Here is a 16386-nt window from a genome sequence, read left to right as displayed (position 1 = left end):
ATAAAATATCACAATATAATTCTAGGTCCAATTCAGCTCATTACTACAAAGAAATTACAAACTAAAAATGTAATAGCTACATCATTTTAAAAGAAAAGGGAAAGAAGAGGTTAGATGAATTAGTTAACAGCTCCAGAAGACAGAGCTGTTCTAATAAAGGGAAACGAAAGATTCCAATCAAGCTGCAACTGTTTAGAGAAACAACAAATATATTAATGATATTACTTAAGACAGACATTTAGGGCAGAAAAATATAGCACTTGACAAAATTACATGATACTGCCAATAAAATACTTTAGCACATTAGTATACATAACAGTTTTGAGCCACATACGTGCATATATTGTACACTTAGCACATACAGTATACACACATACATGGTATTGTCTTTACCCTCCTTCCCCCCACCACAACCTCAAATTTGACTGTTGAGCTACAAATCCCCTAGCACACCACCGAGAGTAAGCATGCAATGTCTTAGATATTTTTTACTTCTGCTCTAAGTTCAACGTGGCATGACATGCAGGACGCCTCCACACAGTGCATAAACTTCAACTGATAGCAAATTTACTGCCCACTTTGAAAAGAGATTAAACATTTCTTTTCATTAAAGAGTTGCAAATCAGAAAGTTGTTGGCCTTGACTAATGCAAGGCTGCAAGGGCAGACAGTTGCACTGGAGAAACACTGGGTGATACCTCATGTCTTGAGAGCCTCTCACTGGTACTGTCTCAGACAGCTGCTTGCCCTACTACTTTCTAGATATGCCCCTGCTCAAGTGTGGCAGGAATATCCTCCCTTGTGCAAATAAAAAGCTAACCAAATGCCTGCTAAACATCCAATATGCAATTTTCAAATCATCAAGCATTTACTCATAACAAAGTCAGTTATTCTTGTATCCATTGTACTGTTACCTGACGCAGATTCCTGGTTACTTTCACATCATGCCAGGCATTGTCATTAAATTTCCCATTCACAGGTTCCACCAGCGCTTCAAAGGCCCCTGAGCCCAAATTAATGACCAAGGAGACAGCTCCATTTTTCAGTGCAAGATTGACATAATCGGCCGATTTCCCTGTGTGAAGCATCAGTCCGTTCCTCTGCAGCGTTTTAAAGGACAGAGTTATTTCATCACTGCTGCTCTGTATGGGGTTCTGAGATAAATCATAGCAGAAGTACTCTGATCCCTTGAATGTGGCAATATATTCTTCTTTTCCTGGTAAACAAAAGGAGAGAAACAAATAAATAAATCGCTGGCACTTAATTAAAGGCAGCTTGCATGAATTATTTTCATAGCTAATTTAGCAGTATTAGTGTAAGCACTGTATCAAAAAATAATTAATTTAAAACACTTAAAATCCATGAAGGAAGGAGATAAAAAATATGTTCACAGGAAATCTCATTTAACTATTTTCTAACAGAATTTTCATGTACATGATTAAACTTGGAAAATAAACTGCACCAGCAATTGGATTAATGTTATTTAAGGAATCTGATATGAAACACATCTAAATATATAACACTGAGGTGAACATACAGAACAAAGCATTATTCTAGTCAAAACACAGATCTTTTCCTTCCCAACTCTCACTAAAATGACACCTGAAAAAGAATCAGTAACCTAGATACTTCCAGTAGCTCTGCCTAAGGTCTTGAATAAACTAAAGCTACAAAGCATTCATTTAGGAATCTGCCTTAAAGCTTTATATAGCACTGTGCCAGACAGCAAGTTAAAATGAATCAGTAAATGAAGTTTTTTGGTGGTTTTTTTTTTTTTTTTTTTTGTTGTTGTTGTTGTTTTTTTTTTCCCTGGAATGTACTTATGTACTTTTACTTGCTAGGAGATGCCATACAGGTTATTGTTCTTAGCTTATCCTGAAGGTGAAACACAAATACCTGAGCTTTAAATCTCAGAAAAACAAGTATGACATACATGGAGATTAAATTTCTCCTAAAATCTTACACAGTAACACATACATGGACCTTACACTAGAGGTGTAAGGAATTTAAAGCTATAAAAAAAAAGCCCAAAATTATCTGTTTAGAAGTTTATGGAGTTTAGAGCTATAAAAAGGCAAAAAATTTCTGCTAAGCTAATAATAAGTTAGTAAAATCCCAATGAAAACCTGCAGGTTTTATGAAATATGAGAATGAAGATGTGAAAACCTGAGCATATCAAATTTCATCCTTCTCAGGAATAAAAATCTCCAGGACAGAGCTGCACACAAGTGTGATACCATCAGAACAAACCCAAAACAGTTGCATAAATATATAGATCAAGGCAATAACAGTGTGAATTTAAGAGACCAGTGAATGACAAAACATGCAAGAAACAGGTGAGGACACAGGTTTTGTGAGAGGTCCTTGAGTGTGCTGGTCTTCTGTTGTAGCCTATATATTAACACTGATCCTGGATATTCAAAATGCTTCTCCCTAGATAAGAGTAACTTCAGAGATTACTGCAACACACATCAGATGAGGCACCAGAAAGGACTGTATTTTGCTTTTACTTTGCAATGAGAACATTAGAAGTTATTAGTCTGTTTACTTGAAGTGATTTCTTGCAGATTTGATGAAGAATTCTTGTTTTTTTTTTTTAATGGGAATTTGTGTTTTTTTTTTATTTTTGGCAGTAGCCAAATTATACTAGAATACAATGTAAGAAACCCAAAATGGCTGTGTATCAATTATGCTCTCTTGTATCAATTATGCTCTCTTTACAGCCCAAAGCAAGATTCAGCTGCAGAGCAACTCATAGCAGCACATCCTGGACCCTTACACATTTCAGTAGTGAACACTTTGGCTCATGCTGCATAAAGGATTCACAAACAATGCATTTTCTGGGGTTTCAATGCACTCAAAGCAGCAGCCTGCATCTCATCTAATGAATATTTAATAGAAGCATAAAATGCTCAAGCACAAATTTATTTGCTATGGGTGCTTGCTGCACAGGCACATTAAAGCAGCATCAATACCTACAGTGGAAAGATGATAAAACAGATGCAGCAAACTGGTATTTGTAGTTTTATCCCCAGGTATTTAATGACTGTACCACAAAAAATGAAGGACATAAATGAATCAACATACAAAATATTTTTGTACACACATTACGCACTGCAAACTGCTTCTGAGCATTCAGACATGAAAATGGATGGAACTTAAGTACATGCCAGGCCCTTTTGAAATAAATTATTCCTAAACAAGGACTTGAAAAAGGAGGCAGTTCATCCAAATAAAACTTGAGTAATTCTTCAAGCAATACCCCTGCAGAATTTACTGTTAATCTTTGAATCCTCTCTCATTCCCTTTAGCTTCAAAATCTAGTCCATGATACACAATATAATGAAATTAAAATTTTTGAACAAATTATTTTATTTTCATAATTTAGTTACATAATTATTTGATTTACATCAAATTAGCACTCACTTGTTTAAGAACCAAATCACTTGAAAACAACAAAAAAAATATAAATCTGAGCATAGCATTTTACTTCAGTGGAAACATTTTGGTGAAAAAAACATGAACACTGTGGATAAGGAAACTAACCGCATGCTTTTCCTACCAAACTATCTTTTCTGCTCACCTGACAAACCAAAAATACCCATTATTTGCTATTTTTATGTTGTTTCCATGCCATGAATTCAAACAACATCTTCCATGGCAATGTTCTAGCTTGGCCAAACTGCAAATATTACATAATTATTTGAAGCAGGGGCGAGAGTACCAAAAAAATCCCTCCACATTTCTCCAGTCTGCAGAGTAATTAATTCCTCTCAAAAAATTTAAATTTCCCTCTTATGATTATTTGGATGAAACCTCAGGCATATTTGCCCTCAACCTAGCATTGATATTTAGGAAGTGATTGGCCACTGCAACTCCAAATCTGCCTTGCCATGCCCAGCTCTGAAATGGGAAGACAGGAGGTAAAACACCCACAGGTTTGCCACAGGCCAGCAAAGATTCAGGAAAACCATGAAGAGGAAATCAGCTTACAAATCTTTTTTTGTACTTTGTCACTGAAAACCAGAATTTTTAGCATGCTGAACAGAAGGCACATAAGTCAAAATGTTTCAGCATAGGACAGAAAAACCACTAAATAATATTGGTAATCAACACTGTATCAACTTTTTAATATCAAAAAGATGTGCTATTTTACTCTTGATAGGATTGTATGTTTTTAGAACGGACATTAAAAAAATATCCATAAAGTACTCAAATGTTTTATGTAAAAAAAAAAACCCACTCAATCTGTTGCTACATTTCATACCACAATTTTTGTTGATCCTTTAAGCAAATTAGGAACAGGCTTCATTAATAACCAGTTGTGTAAACTGCTGGTTGTTTGTTTATTTTTAAATTATCACTTAATGACACTTAGAGAAACCATTAAAAATGCATAGCAGTCATTCTAGCCAGTATGAAGTGCCACACTTCATTTAATGATTAAAATGTAATTACCTGCATAGAAAAGCACAAGATAATATGAACACCATAAAGGAGTTTAACATGTCTTTATTCTGAATTTTGAATACTGTGAAATGTAGTATATTATGGCAGTGAAAGTCCAGAATTACAGGAGTTGTGCAAATATAGAATGGCACAACCTGTTTGTGTCACAGAAAGGATTCAAACAAGAGAGGCACTCTATTAAAGCACCTGCTGCTGCAGGAAGGGTTTGTTTCTTTGCCCTGCTGAAGTCAATAACAGTTTTAGTATTCAACTGTTTGGAAATTCATTTAATCCTTAGTCTGATAAAACACATGGAAGCAACACTTCCATGGGCCTGAGCAGATTTTACAGTCCTACACAAGCACTATGCTCAGCTTTATAGCACATCCACCCAGCCCACTGGCAGTATTACATCACAAACTGGGTCTGGCTGCATCCATAATAAATTGATCATGTGCCCATGCCTGATTTAAATCACATACATAGGACTAGATGCTTTGATCTTATTAGGCAGTAACAATGATGGAACCATAGGCAAGAGAAATAATTCTGCAACAAGAGTAAATCAAATCTCTTTATTCATAGCTGCAATATTCCTTTACATAAGAAGAACCCAAAAGTTTGTTAACTAAACCCCAACAACCCATGGGACAAACCAATCCAGTATTACACTCAGAACCTGATAGAGTGCTGTCAATTGATCTGTCTGCCAAAATAATTACTGTGAAAGAGAAAATAAGCTGCCACCACTGATACTCTACTTCTAGGAACCAAGTTACATCTCTACAATCTTCAAAACATTAAATGTGCTCTGAATAAATAAATTATGCCAAACCAGAGCCTAGTATGTTCCCAGATGTACTGTTCAGTGCTCCATTTCACAACAATTTAAAATTCAAACATTTATCTGCTACACCATCAACTTAAACTTATAAAGTCTTTCTGAGAAAGTAATGCAGCTTTGGAAAGCTATACTAAAACAGCATGTAGACAAAATCATTTACAAGAACGACTGACACAATAAAACCAGACAGGCTGAACTGCTACTTCTGTGGCAAACTTGGCAGTAATAGCAGACTAATGGCTTGCTATTCCATTGAAAGGGAATACCCTCCACATGAGCTGTGCACTGTTGAACCAGGAATGCTCTCAGGATGTACCATGCACAAGGTTTCTCAGCACACTCCTCTTGTAGGAAGCCAGCCTTTATCCTTCCATAAATACATCATTCTCTGGATCTTAAGATGAAAAATTACAAAGACTATCGAGTAGTTCTCTAAATGTTACACTGAATTTGATTTTTTTTTTGTTGTTTCCCAATCACAAAATAAAGTATGACCAGATTCATCTAGAAATAAAACACAGGCACTCAAAGAGGGAACCAAAATAACTCTGTCTAATGTAAAAAAATCAAGACAGTATGAAAATAACAAAAATGATGGAATTATGATAAAGCCTAAGAAAGTCATTCTGAGACAATGCAAAGGGTCTGCTTTATCAGTTAGGGTTGAGTAATTTTTACAAGTACTACTCTTGTTCTACATTAGCAGTTTTCTGTTCCTATCTCTTGTAAAATTTTTTTAACAGAAGAATCTTCCATGCTTTCTTTCATTTCTCACAATCTTTTCCTTTTCCTTCCCAGAAACTATACTCCTTACTCTCTAAACAAGTCTCCACAAAATATTCCAAGAAAGCAATTTGGAGAAAAAAAATTGGATTGATGTTTCCAAATCCACAGCTGGGAAATAGGTACCTGTTTATTTCCTATTTTTTAATGCTCTCTCCCCTCTCCAGTAAGCACAGATTTCTGTGTGCCTTCCCTTTGTGAGGGAATTATTTCATTATGAGGTTATCATGACTAGCCTAACGTGAGAACAAAACTGGAGAAGTTATTTAAGACCATAAGCAATTTATTCTGAAGGACTGAGGAATTTTCAGGGGCTCCTTATTATTGTTTCAAATTATCCTTTCGTGGGGAAAAAAAAAAAAAAAAGGGGGCTGTAGAAATGTTTATTCATTCCACAGACTCAGAGATCTGGTGAACCAATCCAAGTCTTTCTGTGGCAGAAAATATTTCATTCAAAACCATGACAAAGTAAAACTTTGGTTAGTTGTTATAACCAAGTGCTTTGGATTGCCATAATCCCTGTTCCTGGAATGTACTATCAGAACATGGTTTATCTCAAAAAACACACTGCTTTTGTGCTCCTGGGCACCAAAGCCTGCACTACTGGTGTCCAACATAAAACCAGTACCCATTGCTGTAAAATGAGGAGCAAAGAAATAGTCTATCAGCTGAGAAACATTTATCAGCATTTAACTGATACAAAGTCAGGTATAATATCATGCAAAGAAACTTGAGAAAGTTTTCCAGCTCCTGTTTTGTTTTACACACAATCATAAAAACAGTAGCCAACCACAAGAAGCATGAACCTCTGATCCCTTCCCACCATCTCAGATTAGAATAAAATTATGATAGTTGCTACTCATGATAAATGACTTGCAGGGAATACTAGATAAGTGATAAATTTCTCCATTTTGCTACACAGTCATTTAAATTCATAACTAAAATGGCTACACCATGCAATTTCCTCACTAATTTTCATGTCCTTTTATTTAATCACACAGAGTAGGCACTTCAAAAGCACATTTGCAATTGGGGAGGGAGAGGAATGCAAGCAGGAGTTTTCAGGAACAGTGCCATCTTAGTGTACAATAAATACTAAATTGCTGGAAGGTGAAAATAAGAGAACCTTTTTCTAATTAGCAGTTGCATCATTAATAAGCAGATTACAGTATTCTGCACCTCATATTGCAGCAATAATGTGTCAAAAAATTACTCAAAACCCCAAAGTTTGAAATGGTGATTTTAAAGGCATTCTTGCTAAATAAAGAATTAACTGCAAAATGTCAAATACTCTCAACATCACTTGTACATTGACAGGAGAAACTATTTTTACTCAACCTTACTGTTGCTTTAAAACTCATTTATGAATTTTGGTAAGAAGTTGGGAAACCAGAGCAGAAATATACCAACAAATAAATACAGGCTCCAGTTTCTGCAGCAAGCTAAAAACCATGCTGGAAAACTTTGGGCAACTTTCCAAAGGCCTTTTCCAGGCCTCAAGGTTCCTACTAACTTTAGAGCTGAACTGCAAAACGCAGATTGCTAGCTTTCAATCAGAAGCACAGATTTCCGGTATCAGATTGTTTACAGAACTGATAGGAAAACTAACATAATGATTAAAAAAAAAGCAGTTTTAATTTTACTCCTCATAAGTATATAACTCGTGCAAACGCAAGTTTTAGAATTAATATGCTTTGAGCAAAAGACGGAGCAAAAAACAAGTGCAGTAATTCTTGCAAAAACTGAAAGCAGTCTCTGTCTTAGGAAAAAAAAAACATTTTCTGTAATGCTTCTTGGATGAAGCAGTAGCACCTTACTCCTTGCTGAGCATTCTCCAAATGAGTTGCATTTGTTTTTCATTGTCCTAAATAAAAATGTGGAATAGGAGGAGAACAAAAAATTGGTTTTACTTTGTTGGGGTTATATTTAAACACTCATTTTAAATGAAAGAACAAGGAAGAAAACAATCCCCAAAGAACACATTTTATGTGTAGAAAGAGTTAATGAGTTAAATGATCTGATAAGGAACAGTTTCAAAGCTAATAAGAAACTTCTGAGACATCAGCTGAATACCTCTCTTATGGCACCACACCGCACTAGAGGATTAGTGCAGCATGTCCTGGGGTTTAGATGCAATAAAAAACAACAAGCAATTTTCTAGTCCTAATTAACTCCTGTTAAAAGAAGCCCTTTGTACAATAAGCTTTCCAGAGATGCAGGGGGAATGCCACTGCAATGGTATTATGTGCATGATGAGCCACTGCTATAAAACCAGTTTTGCACTTGTCTCAGAGGGTTACTACAGGAATATGTAGCATTTGACACAGTAAAAAGAGAACCAGCATGGTTTTGAAAAAGGTAAAACAAAGCACTTTCCAGAGGGGACTGACAAAACCACCACTTTTTTTTTTTTTTTTTTTTTTCTGTCTCTGCCTAAGATTGTATCACTGAGGGAATATCTACATAAAAACGTTTGGGAAAAGTCAGTTGGATCTCTATGTTAGCCCTCAAAACATGTTTGGAAGAAGCTATTTATAACTCTTGGTCTTCCTATAAACATGGGAAATTTAAAATGAAAACAGTTATTTTATTACATCCAGCCTGTTGAGGATAGTCTCATTTAAGAAAGATTTTTCACATGTAGAACAGAAAAATCTTTCCGAGTTACTGAGCACATGAAGAATACATTCTATGAAAGGATCCTACAGCAACAAAGGGGATCTGAGAAGCTGAAGTCTCAGCTGAAGAAATATGCTGTTCAAAATAACAAGCAGAAAGATGTGCTAATGGCCTGCTGCTACACTAGAAATATTTGATCTAAACAAACCATCTAATATCTCTTTGCAACCCTGCCTCTTCAAATAAAGTGAAAGGAATTACTATGTCAGCTACAAAGAGTAAAAGAACTTTTTTATTGATTAGTTCTGGAAAGAGAAGAAGCTCAAAACGTCTCAAAACAGGCAAAGCATTAGTCAAAAATAGCCTTTGAGCTTCACTATCTCAATTCATTGTCCAATGGAAAATAATTGAGCCAAAACTATATTTTTTAACTTTAGGCTGCATATAAGAAGTAGTATTAGGATAAATATGCCTTCTTGTGATACTTTTAATATTTCTTTTGGCACTCCAGAATTACCTTCAGCCACCATCTGTACATAGGTCAGGTGTTCAAATGAGCATTATTAAAAATCTGAAGTAAGAGTTATAAGAAACTCAATATATTGGTTTTGGAAACAGTTTTTTCTTCCAAAGAATGACAAAGGTAGAATTCTCATTTAATGAGCAAAAGAGTAGTGCCAATTGAAATTGGTTGGAATAATTGGTGTTGAACTCTAATATCTGATATAGCTCATTAAAAATTCAGATAACCTTCCTCCAAATTGACTAATGATCACTACAATGACTAATGATATTTTTACCTTTATGAATGTATCTGATGGACAAAACACTAGGGACAACAAACATGTAATAGGTGAGCACAGCACAGACCTTTAGTGGATTGGGTTAGGAACAGAAAACATTCTGCTCTGGAAAGAAGAACCAACTATGTGTCCACAGTTAAAAAAAATAAATGTATATTTTGAAATGGAGGCAAATTGAAAAAAAATATTAGTAACTATTTGTATAACAGGGATTCTGGTCAAGGTCATGGCAATAAAAGCAGCTGAACTGCCTGTACTTCACAGAGGAAAACACCCACAGGTATTTACACAGAACTGCCACCACCTGCATATGTATGGGAAGAAACATTCAAGGGCAAGTCCAGAATCAGGAAATGACTATTTAAAAATTCAGATGAAACACTCAAAAGGACTTCCCACCAGACAGAAAACCTTGATGGCTATGATAGTGCTGTTACCATCTGTGGAGGCTATGACATAACTTCCTAGAAATATTTTGACCAATTACTTTCAGCTTCTTTCCTTTTGTTTCAATGCTGCCCTCCACTCTCTTCTTCTCTGTATCTTAGGTTTTTCTCCTTCAGAGACCTTTCTTATTGCACTGCAATTCCTGCTGAGAGGCAAAGGGTGGCTAAGCTGTGTGCTGGTCAGTGTTCTCACTAATCAGCAGTCATTGGAAATCCCCATTCACATCTTAAGATCAGAATAAACCTAAATAACAAAGAATACCTCACACCTCTATTTGTATTTTCTGTGCAGCAGTCAGATAAAAGAATATATAAAAGCAGGGTGTTAAGGATAGGGGAACAGGTAAACTGAATTCAAACTAATTTAACAAATTTTATTATGGAAAAGACAGTAAAGATTGATGACATCTACAGAAGTTTGACAGATTATATTCTACAACAATGTACTGTAGCTACTTTTTAGCTTTTCTGGCACTACTGTTGGTTCTTAAATTAACACTCTCTTTCCAAGACAATAAAGAAAAAGGCAAAACTGCCATTATTCTTGTAGTGGTTTGACAACTGTAGGATACAACTGTATTTCATACCCCCTTCCACCCCAAATCAAAACTTAGGCCATAGTACTTCAGAACATGGGACATGTTGAGGAAAAAGCACTGTCCACATGAGCAAGAGCCTTTTACTAGGTATAACACCAGGGTTTTGTGTAAATAACAACCAGAGATATTCAGATGATAATGCCACATCTGGCAATCTCAAAATCTGATTTATCTGACTGCAAATAAAATGTGTGGCCTTTTTGCTAATAATCACAGAAATGCAACTTGCATCAAATTTAAAGGAAAGTAGTAGAAGCTACATAACAAAGAGTCTTAAGAAAAAAGTGTTGCTGAAATAAATCATTGCCATTACAAAGGTACTTCTTAAAACAAGCCTACTTATGGACCTCCCAATACTGTAGTATGGAAAAGCTTCTTAAACACATAGCAAAACATAAATGAAATATTAAAAATCTGAAATCCATTCCCCCACACCCTTTTTCATGATTCTGTAAAGCTTATGCCCATAACATGATAAAGGAGGATACAATTCAAAGCAATTTGATGGATACCTTCATGTGTTTCAAGTAACAGCTGCTAGCTTTTAAACAAGATAATTCTTGCTATCACTTCACAGAATCAGAGCATAGGTCAAACTGGAAGGGACCACACAGGGACATTTGGTCTGCTATCCCTGCACAGGCAGGGTCATCACACAGCACAAGGCACAAGATTGTGTCCAGATGGTTCTGGAATCTCTCTACCAAGGGAGGCTCCACACCTTCTCTGAGCAATCCATCCCAGTTTAGGTTTACCTGCACAGGGAAGTTCTTCCTCATGGTCAGGTGGAACCTCTTGTGCATCAGTTCCTCCCCGCTGCCTCTTGTCCCATGGCGTAGAGCCTGGTCCATCCTCTGACATCTCCCCTCTGAGACTTTGAGATTCTCTCAGTCCTCTCTCCTTGGGGCTGAACAGCCCCAGCTCCCTCAGCCTTTCCTCATAAGGGAGGTTCTCCAGACCCTTCACCACCTTAGTAGCCCTCCACTGGACCTGCTCCAGGAGCTCCATATCTCTCTCATCCTGAGGATCCCAGAACTGGACACAGCACTCCAGATGTGCCTCAGCAGGGCTGAGCAGAGGGGCAGGATCACCTCCCTGCCCTGCTGGCAGTGCAGTTCCTAATGCATCATTGGCCTTCTTGGACACAAGGACACACTGCTGGCTCAGGGACAGCTTGTTGTCCACCAGGAACCCCAGGTCCTTCTCCACAGAACTTCTTATTCTTCTCTTCAAGAAATACCAGGGCTTGGCTCCTAGCTCTCTAACACTCAGAGTTTAATAATGTTCTAACATACTTCCAGTAAGCTACAACAGAATAAGCCTTTCCAGATCTACTCATGATACCAATTTTCCTTTTACATGAGACTTTCAAACATTGATAAGCAGGTTTCTTGGCCTGACCACAACTTTAAAACTATACATTCACTGATTTATTTTCAGCTATGAGTATATAAAAAGAACTATGTCTAGATTTTTATTTAAAGGATCATTTTAGGCATGTACTTTAAAAATACAGAAGATTTTTAACTCCCTCCAAGTCTTATTATCAAATCTGTGAAAATCCAAGAAAACTTCTGCAAGTAGTAAAATAATCTGTATTATATATGCTTTACATTTAGTTTTTTTGAAGACTCCATTTTTTTCTCCATTAATTCAGTATTACCTCCTTATTTTTTCAGAAGCCATAAGTCTTTGAAACTACTTGATAAGGAGGCCTCCCTACTGAGATTACCAATGGCCTTTTTATAGAAGCCTGCAGGAACACTGTAAAAGCAAAAGAAGATTAGCAGAGTATAAAAATAATTGGACTCTAGTGCTGTATTGATATTTTAGAGGAAAGATTTGCTGTCATGACTGGGCCAAGATTTCTGCTGGTAAATTCCACTGAAGACAGCACATTTACACCACTGGTACTTGATCCTGTTCTTTATGCAATAAACATGCCTAACAAGGTGAGATACTTCAAGTGTCATAGATAATGTAACATATTTGCATCACATCATGGATCTAACATAAAACTTAACTCATTTCTCAGGTAATGGAAGGGGTAGGAGAAAGATGGAGATAGAAAGAGTGACACTGTCAGAGATACTGCCTCATTTTATAAACATTAGACATTAAGAAGTAATTCCACCCCTCCAGGAACTTGTCTAAAATAACTGCTTAAAATACTTCAATATTTATTATTACTGCATAGGAGCTTAGAATTATTTACAGCCTTCTGCCCTACAGATATGAAATAGAAAAAAGTCTGTAATCATCCAAATAACACTTACAGAACAAAACATTACTGAAAAAATAATTTAACATCTCTTACAAAGGATAATCAAAAGAGAAAAGCTGTGATACATACTACTGACAAGCACATTACATAAATTTCAGGTTTGGGTACTCTTCCTTTTTCAAGAATCTAATCTGCATTCAGGGTCTGAAGTTTCTCCTCATTTCAAGGCACTAAGATTGTGTTCACCACAGCTGCTGGTACTCCCCTAAGCCATCAACTGGAGAGGGCAGGGAAAAAAGCAATGGACCCTGTATCCCTCACCAAATGTTTTGGCATCTGACATCTATTTTCCACAAAAGTTCCATCTCCTAACCAATGTGGAAAAAAATGCAAGACAAGCCTGTGTCAACAGCAGCAGGAACCACAGGCTGGCTCCTCCTGAACAGCTTGAGCACGACTGCTGGTCCCACACTAAAGCACCCAGGAACCAGGAGCAAGGACTACAACCAGACTGACTAGTCACACACAAACACTGAGGCACAGAACAAATTCTATGGCAACTTTCAATGTAATAAACCCCTCTTCTCCCCGCAGAGAGAAAAAAAAAAAAAAAATCCCTCTACAGTGTAGAGCAAGTGAAAGTTTGCTTCAAACCAATTTGAATACAAAAGCTTTCACCAGCAGCCTCCATTTTTTCTCTCCCACCTGTGCCTCATAGGTCTCCTGTAATTACCCATCAGCTGTTTAGATGCAAAGCCCCAGAGGCTGGGGGGGCTTTGCATTTATTACATTAAGAAAATGCCCTTGTGCAGTAGCCAGAGTGACAGGATCAATATACAGAAAATGCTTGCACTCTGAGTTACACAGGCTATTAATTCAACCTTCTTCTACAACCCTACTGTTTTCTTTGTATTGCTGAATATAGTTTTGTTTTTCCAAAGTCCCTCCTCATTTTATAGCACCCTGAGAAAATAGGTAAAGCCCTTTATGCACAATACACAAGACATTTGATTCTGAATACATGCCATTGCACTTGTAAAGCTATTTGATTACTACTCTGGATACTATCAATTAATTAAAATTGAAGAGTTCTTGACAAAACACACTAGCATTCATCACAGAACCACTAGGTCAGTTATTATGTTCACAAAATAATTTAAACCTTTCTGAACTTTCAGGGAAGGGAATTACTGCCTCTGTGAAGAAATCATTCTGTAATTATTATCTCTATTTCTCCCCAAGGCTCCTACACCTTATGGACTTCCCAAGGATTTGGATACAAAACTAAACTGAAAGCTGTGTTTAAATTATTTTAGAATCCTGTCCATCAGTTCCATTTTTGAGGTAACATCATATCACAGTACTCAGATGACATGGTACAGACATAAATGGTTTAAAATTAAAGGTATGCGAATCACTGAGAATTCTTCTTAATTGTCATTAAATTAGACATCTGTAGACTAGCAGTCCATTCTTTCTTAATTCCCTTCTACCTGAGTTCATTTTCATTGGATTCCTAAACTGAAATTTAGAGGTGAACCACAATTTAACTGGAGGATAATGTGATTATTTTATTATTCAAGGATTATTTGTTTGTACTTTTGTCTGGGGCTATGGAGACAATATGCACACTGAAGCATTTCCATCTCATAAGCAAAAGCAGGCAGCATTCATCAGTCTGTTAGCCATGAAATTAAGAATGTTTGCTGTATCCAAGAGCAGCTCCTGCAGCTTTTGTTTTTCCTGCTACCCCCAGCTCAGTTGTTTCCCTACTTCCCCAATATTAAGTTCATAACCAACTTGCCACGCTGCCATACAAGAAACACAGACTAATTTAAGCAGCTTCAGGCTCCCCATTTTTATTTTCTATCCTCATCTTCCAAGTTTTTGTGTAAACACAGCAAAAAAGCTGAGCAGCAGCCTGCCCTGGTTCCTCAGAATAAAACCAACACAAACAGAACTTTTCTTCACCCATCTTGTTGTGGGGTCTTTTGTCAACTGAATGCCTAGCAAAGGAAATTAGCCATTAAATGACTAAATCCATTTACCCATGTATTGCAAAGAACTGCTTCAGAATAGAGGGAAACTGCAGCTGAAGCTTCTATTAAACCTCAGGAATTTACCATGGATTTCCAAATTGGTTGAAAAACAAGCTGCATCTTGACCCATTTCTGGTGGTGCAATAATCAGCATCCAGATAGATATTTCTCCCTGGCTAGTGAGTAGTGTCAGCACAAGACAACTTTTAATATTCCTTGGTTTCTCTCAAGAGTCATAAAACAACATTAAATCTTCCTCTCAGTCTCATCAGTTTAGACAACCTAGAAATTTGTTTAGAAAAGCACATTTCCATTCTCTTAACACTCTACTAATTTTGTAGAGTAACTTTCAGATGATCTACAACATCCTGTGCTTACTCACTCCAGCCCAGCACTTGTTCTTTCCTATAGGCACAGCTGACCACAGACAATGATCTATGAACCAAGCAAACCCCAAACTCTCAAGTGGGCAGATGCAGGATAATTCTGTGTTTTGGCTGCTGTACACCCACAGTTTTCTGCCATTAATTGAGCAGTAACTTGTGTAGTGACCCAATTTTTGCTGTATCTTTTATTGCCAGAACAAAACCAATTATGAACAGCTCCTAACAAAGTTAAATCTTTTTCACATTTTTCTTAAAACAGCCTGCTCATTTCTGGTACACTTAAATTTAATTCAGTCTCTGTAGACCTCCCAATGCCTTGAATGTACACAGATGAAGGGAGAAAGATTAAACATTTTCTTACTGTGACCTACAACAATGTGCTGAAACTTTAATTATTATGTTAATTCAGGCATTGGGCCCAGTGGATTTATTATATCCCAGAAGCTAATACAAGCTACTCTGAAGTGAGATGTAGGCATTAGCTCCATCTAAGTATTTTGTGTACAAATATTTAGGCTGTGTAATAAAATGCTACACACTAAAATTAATTTTAAAATCTAGTCCTAATTTTGGGGCTTTTTCCTCAAGTAGATGTCTAGTTCCTCAAAGTGTGGTTCCTTGTAGCAACAAAAGTTTGTGTCTCAGCCAAACATTATCATCCCCAAATTCAAGGCTTTTGGAGCAAGTATTTATTAGATCAAAGAAAAAAAAAAAATTATTATACTATTTTAGACCACCATAATAGGATAACATTGGGGTAAAAAAACCCAATCAACAACTCTGCTTTTCACTGCAGGACAGGATGAGGTAAATTCCACACTGTATTAAAACAGTAATAGCCAATCCCAAAATAGTTTAATTGGAATATAGATGGCTTATATAAGACAATATCAAACACTGAAAATTAAGGTTTGGCCTTCTCCCTAACAGACAACACAGATGTTTCTGATCAGCTATCCCTCACATCAAACACAGTTTTGTATCATTCACCAAAGGAAAAAAAAAAATTAATTTTTAATTATCCCCATCTCAGCCAATATTTTTTTCTTATTTTCCATTAGCAACATGATTGACAAAAATTAAACTGATATTTTAAACAGTTTTGTAGAGGAGAAGAAAGGTGGAGAAACTTGATGGGTAAAACCTGCCAGACATTGGTAAAACCACTGTAACTTTGCTGACTACACAAACTCTT

The 16386-nt window shown here is 36.5% G+C and overlaps 1 protein-coding gene across 8 annotated transcripts in view; it reads right to left on the bottom strand.

The window, feature by feature from the left end:
• Positions 1–16386, bottom strand: part of NRXN1 (neurexin 1) — a 672843-nt gene that overhangs the window by 447585 nt on the left and 208872 nt on the right. For all 8 annotated transcript variants that reach the window (XM_059840820.1, XM_059840821.1, XM_059840822.1 and 5 more), the window contains one exon: positions 914–1215. In XM_059840820.1, coding sequence (XP_059696803.1) covers positions 914–1215 — 302 coding nt within the window. The remainder of the gene's footprint in view (positions 1–913; positions 1216–16386) is intronic.

This window comes from Haemorhous mexicanus, chromosome 3 (genome assembly GCF_027477595.1).
Source record: "Haemorhous mexicanus isolate bHaeMex1 chromosome 3, bHaeMex1.pri, whole genome shotgun sequence".
Classification (NCBI taxonomy): domain Eukaryota; kingdom Metazoa; phylum Chordata; class Aves; order Passeriformes; family Fringillidae; genus Haemorhous; species Haemorhous mexicanus.
This window is presented reverse-complemented; position numbering and strand designations above follow the sequence as displayed.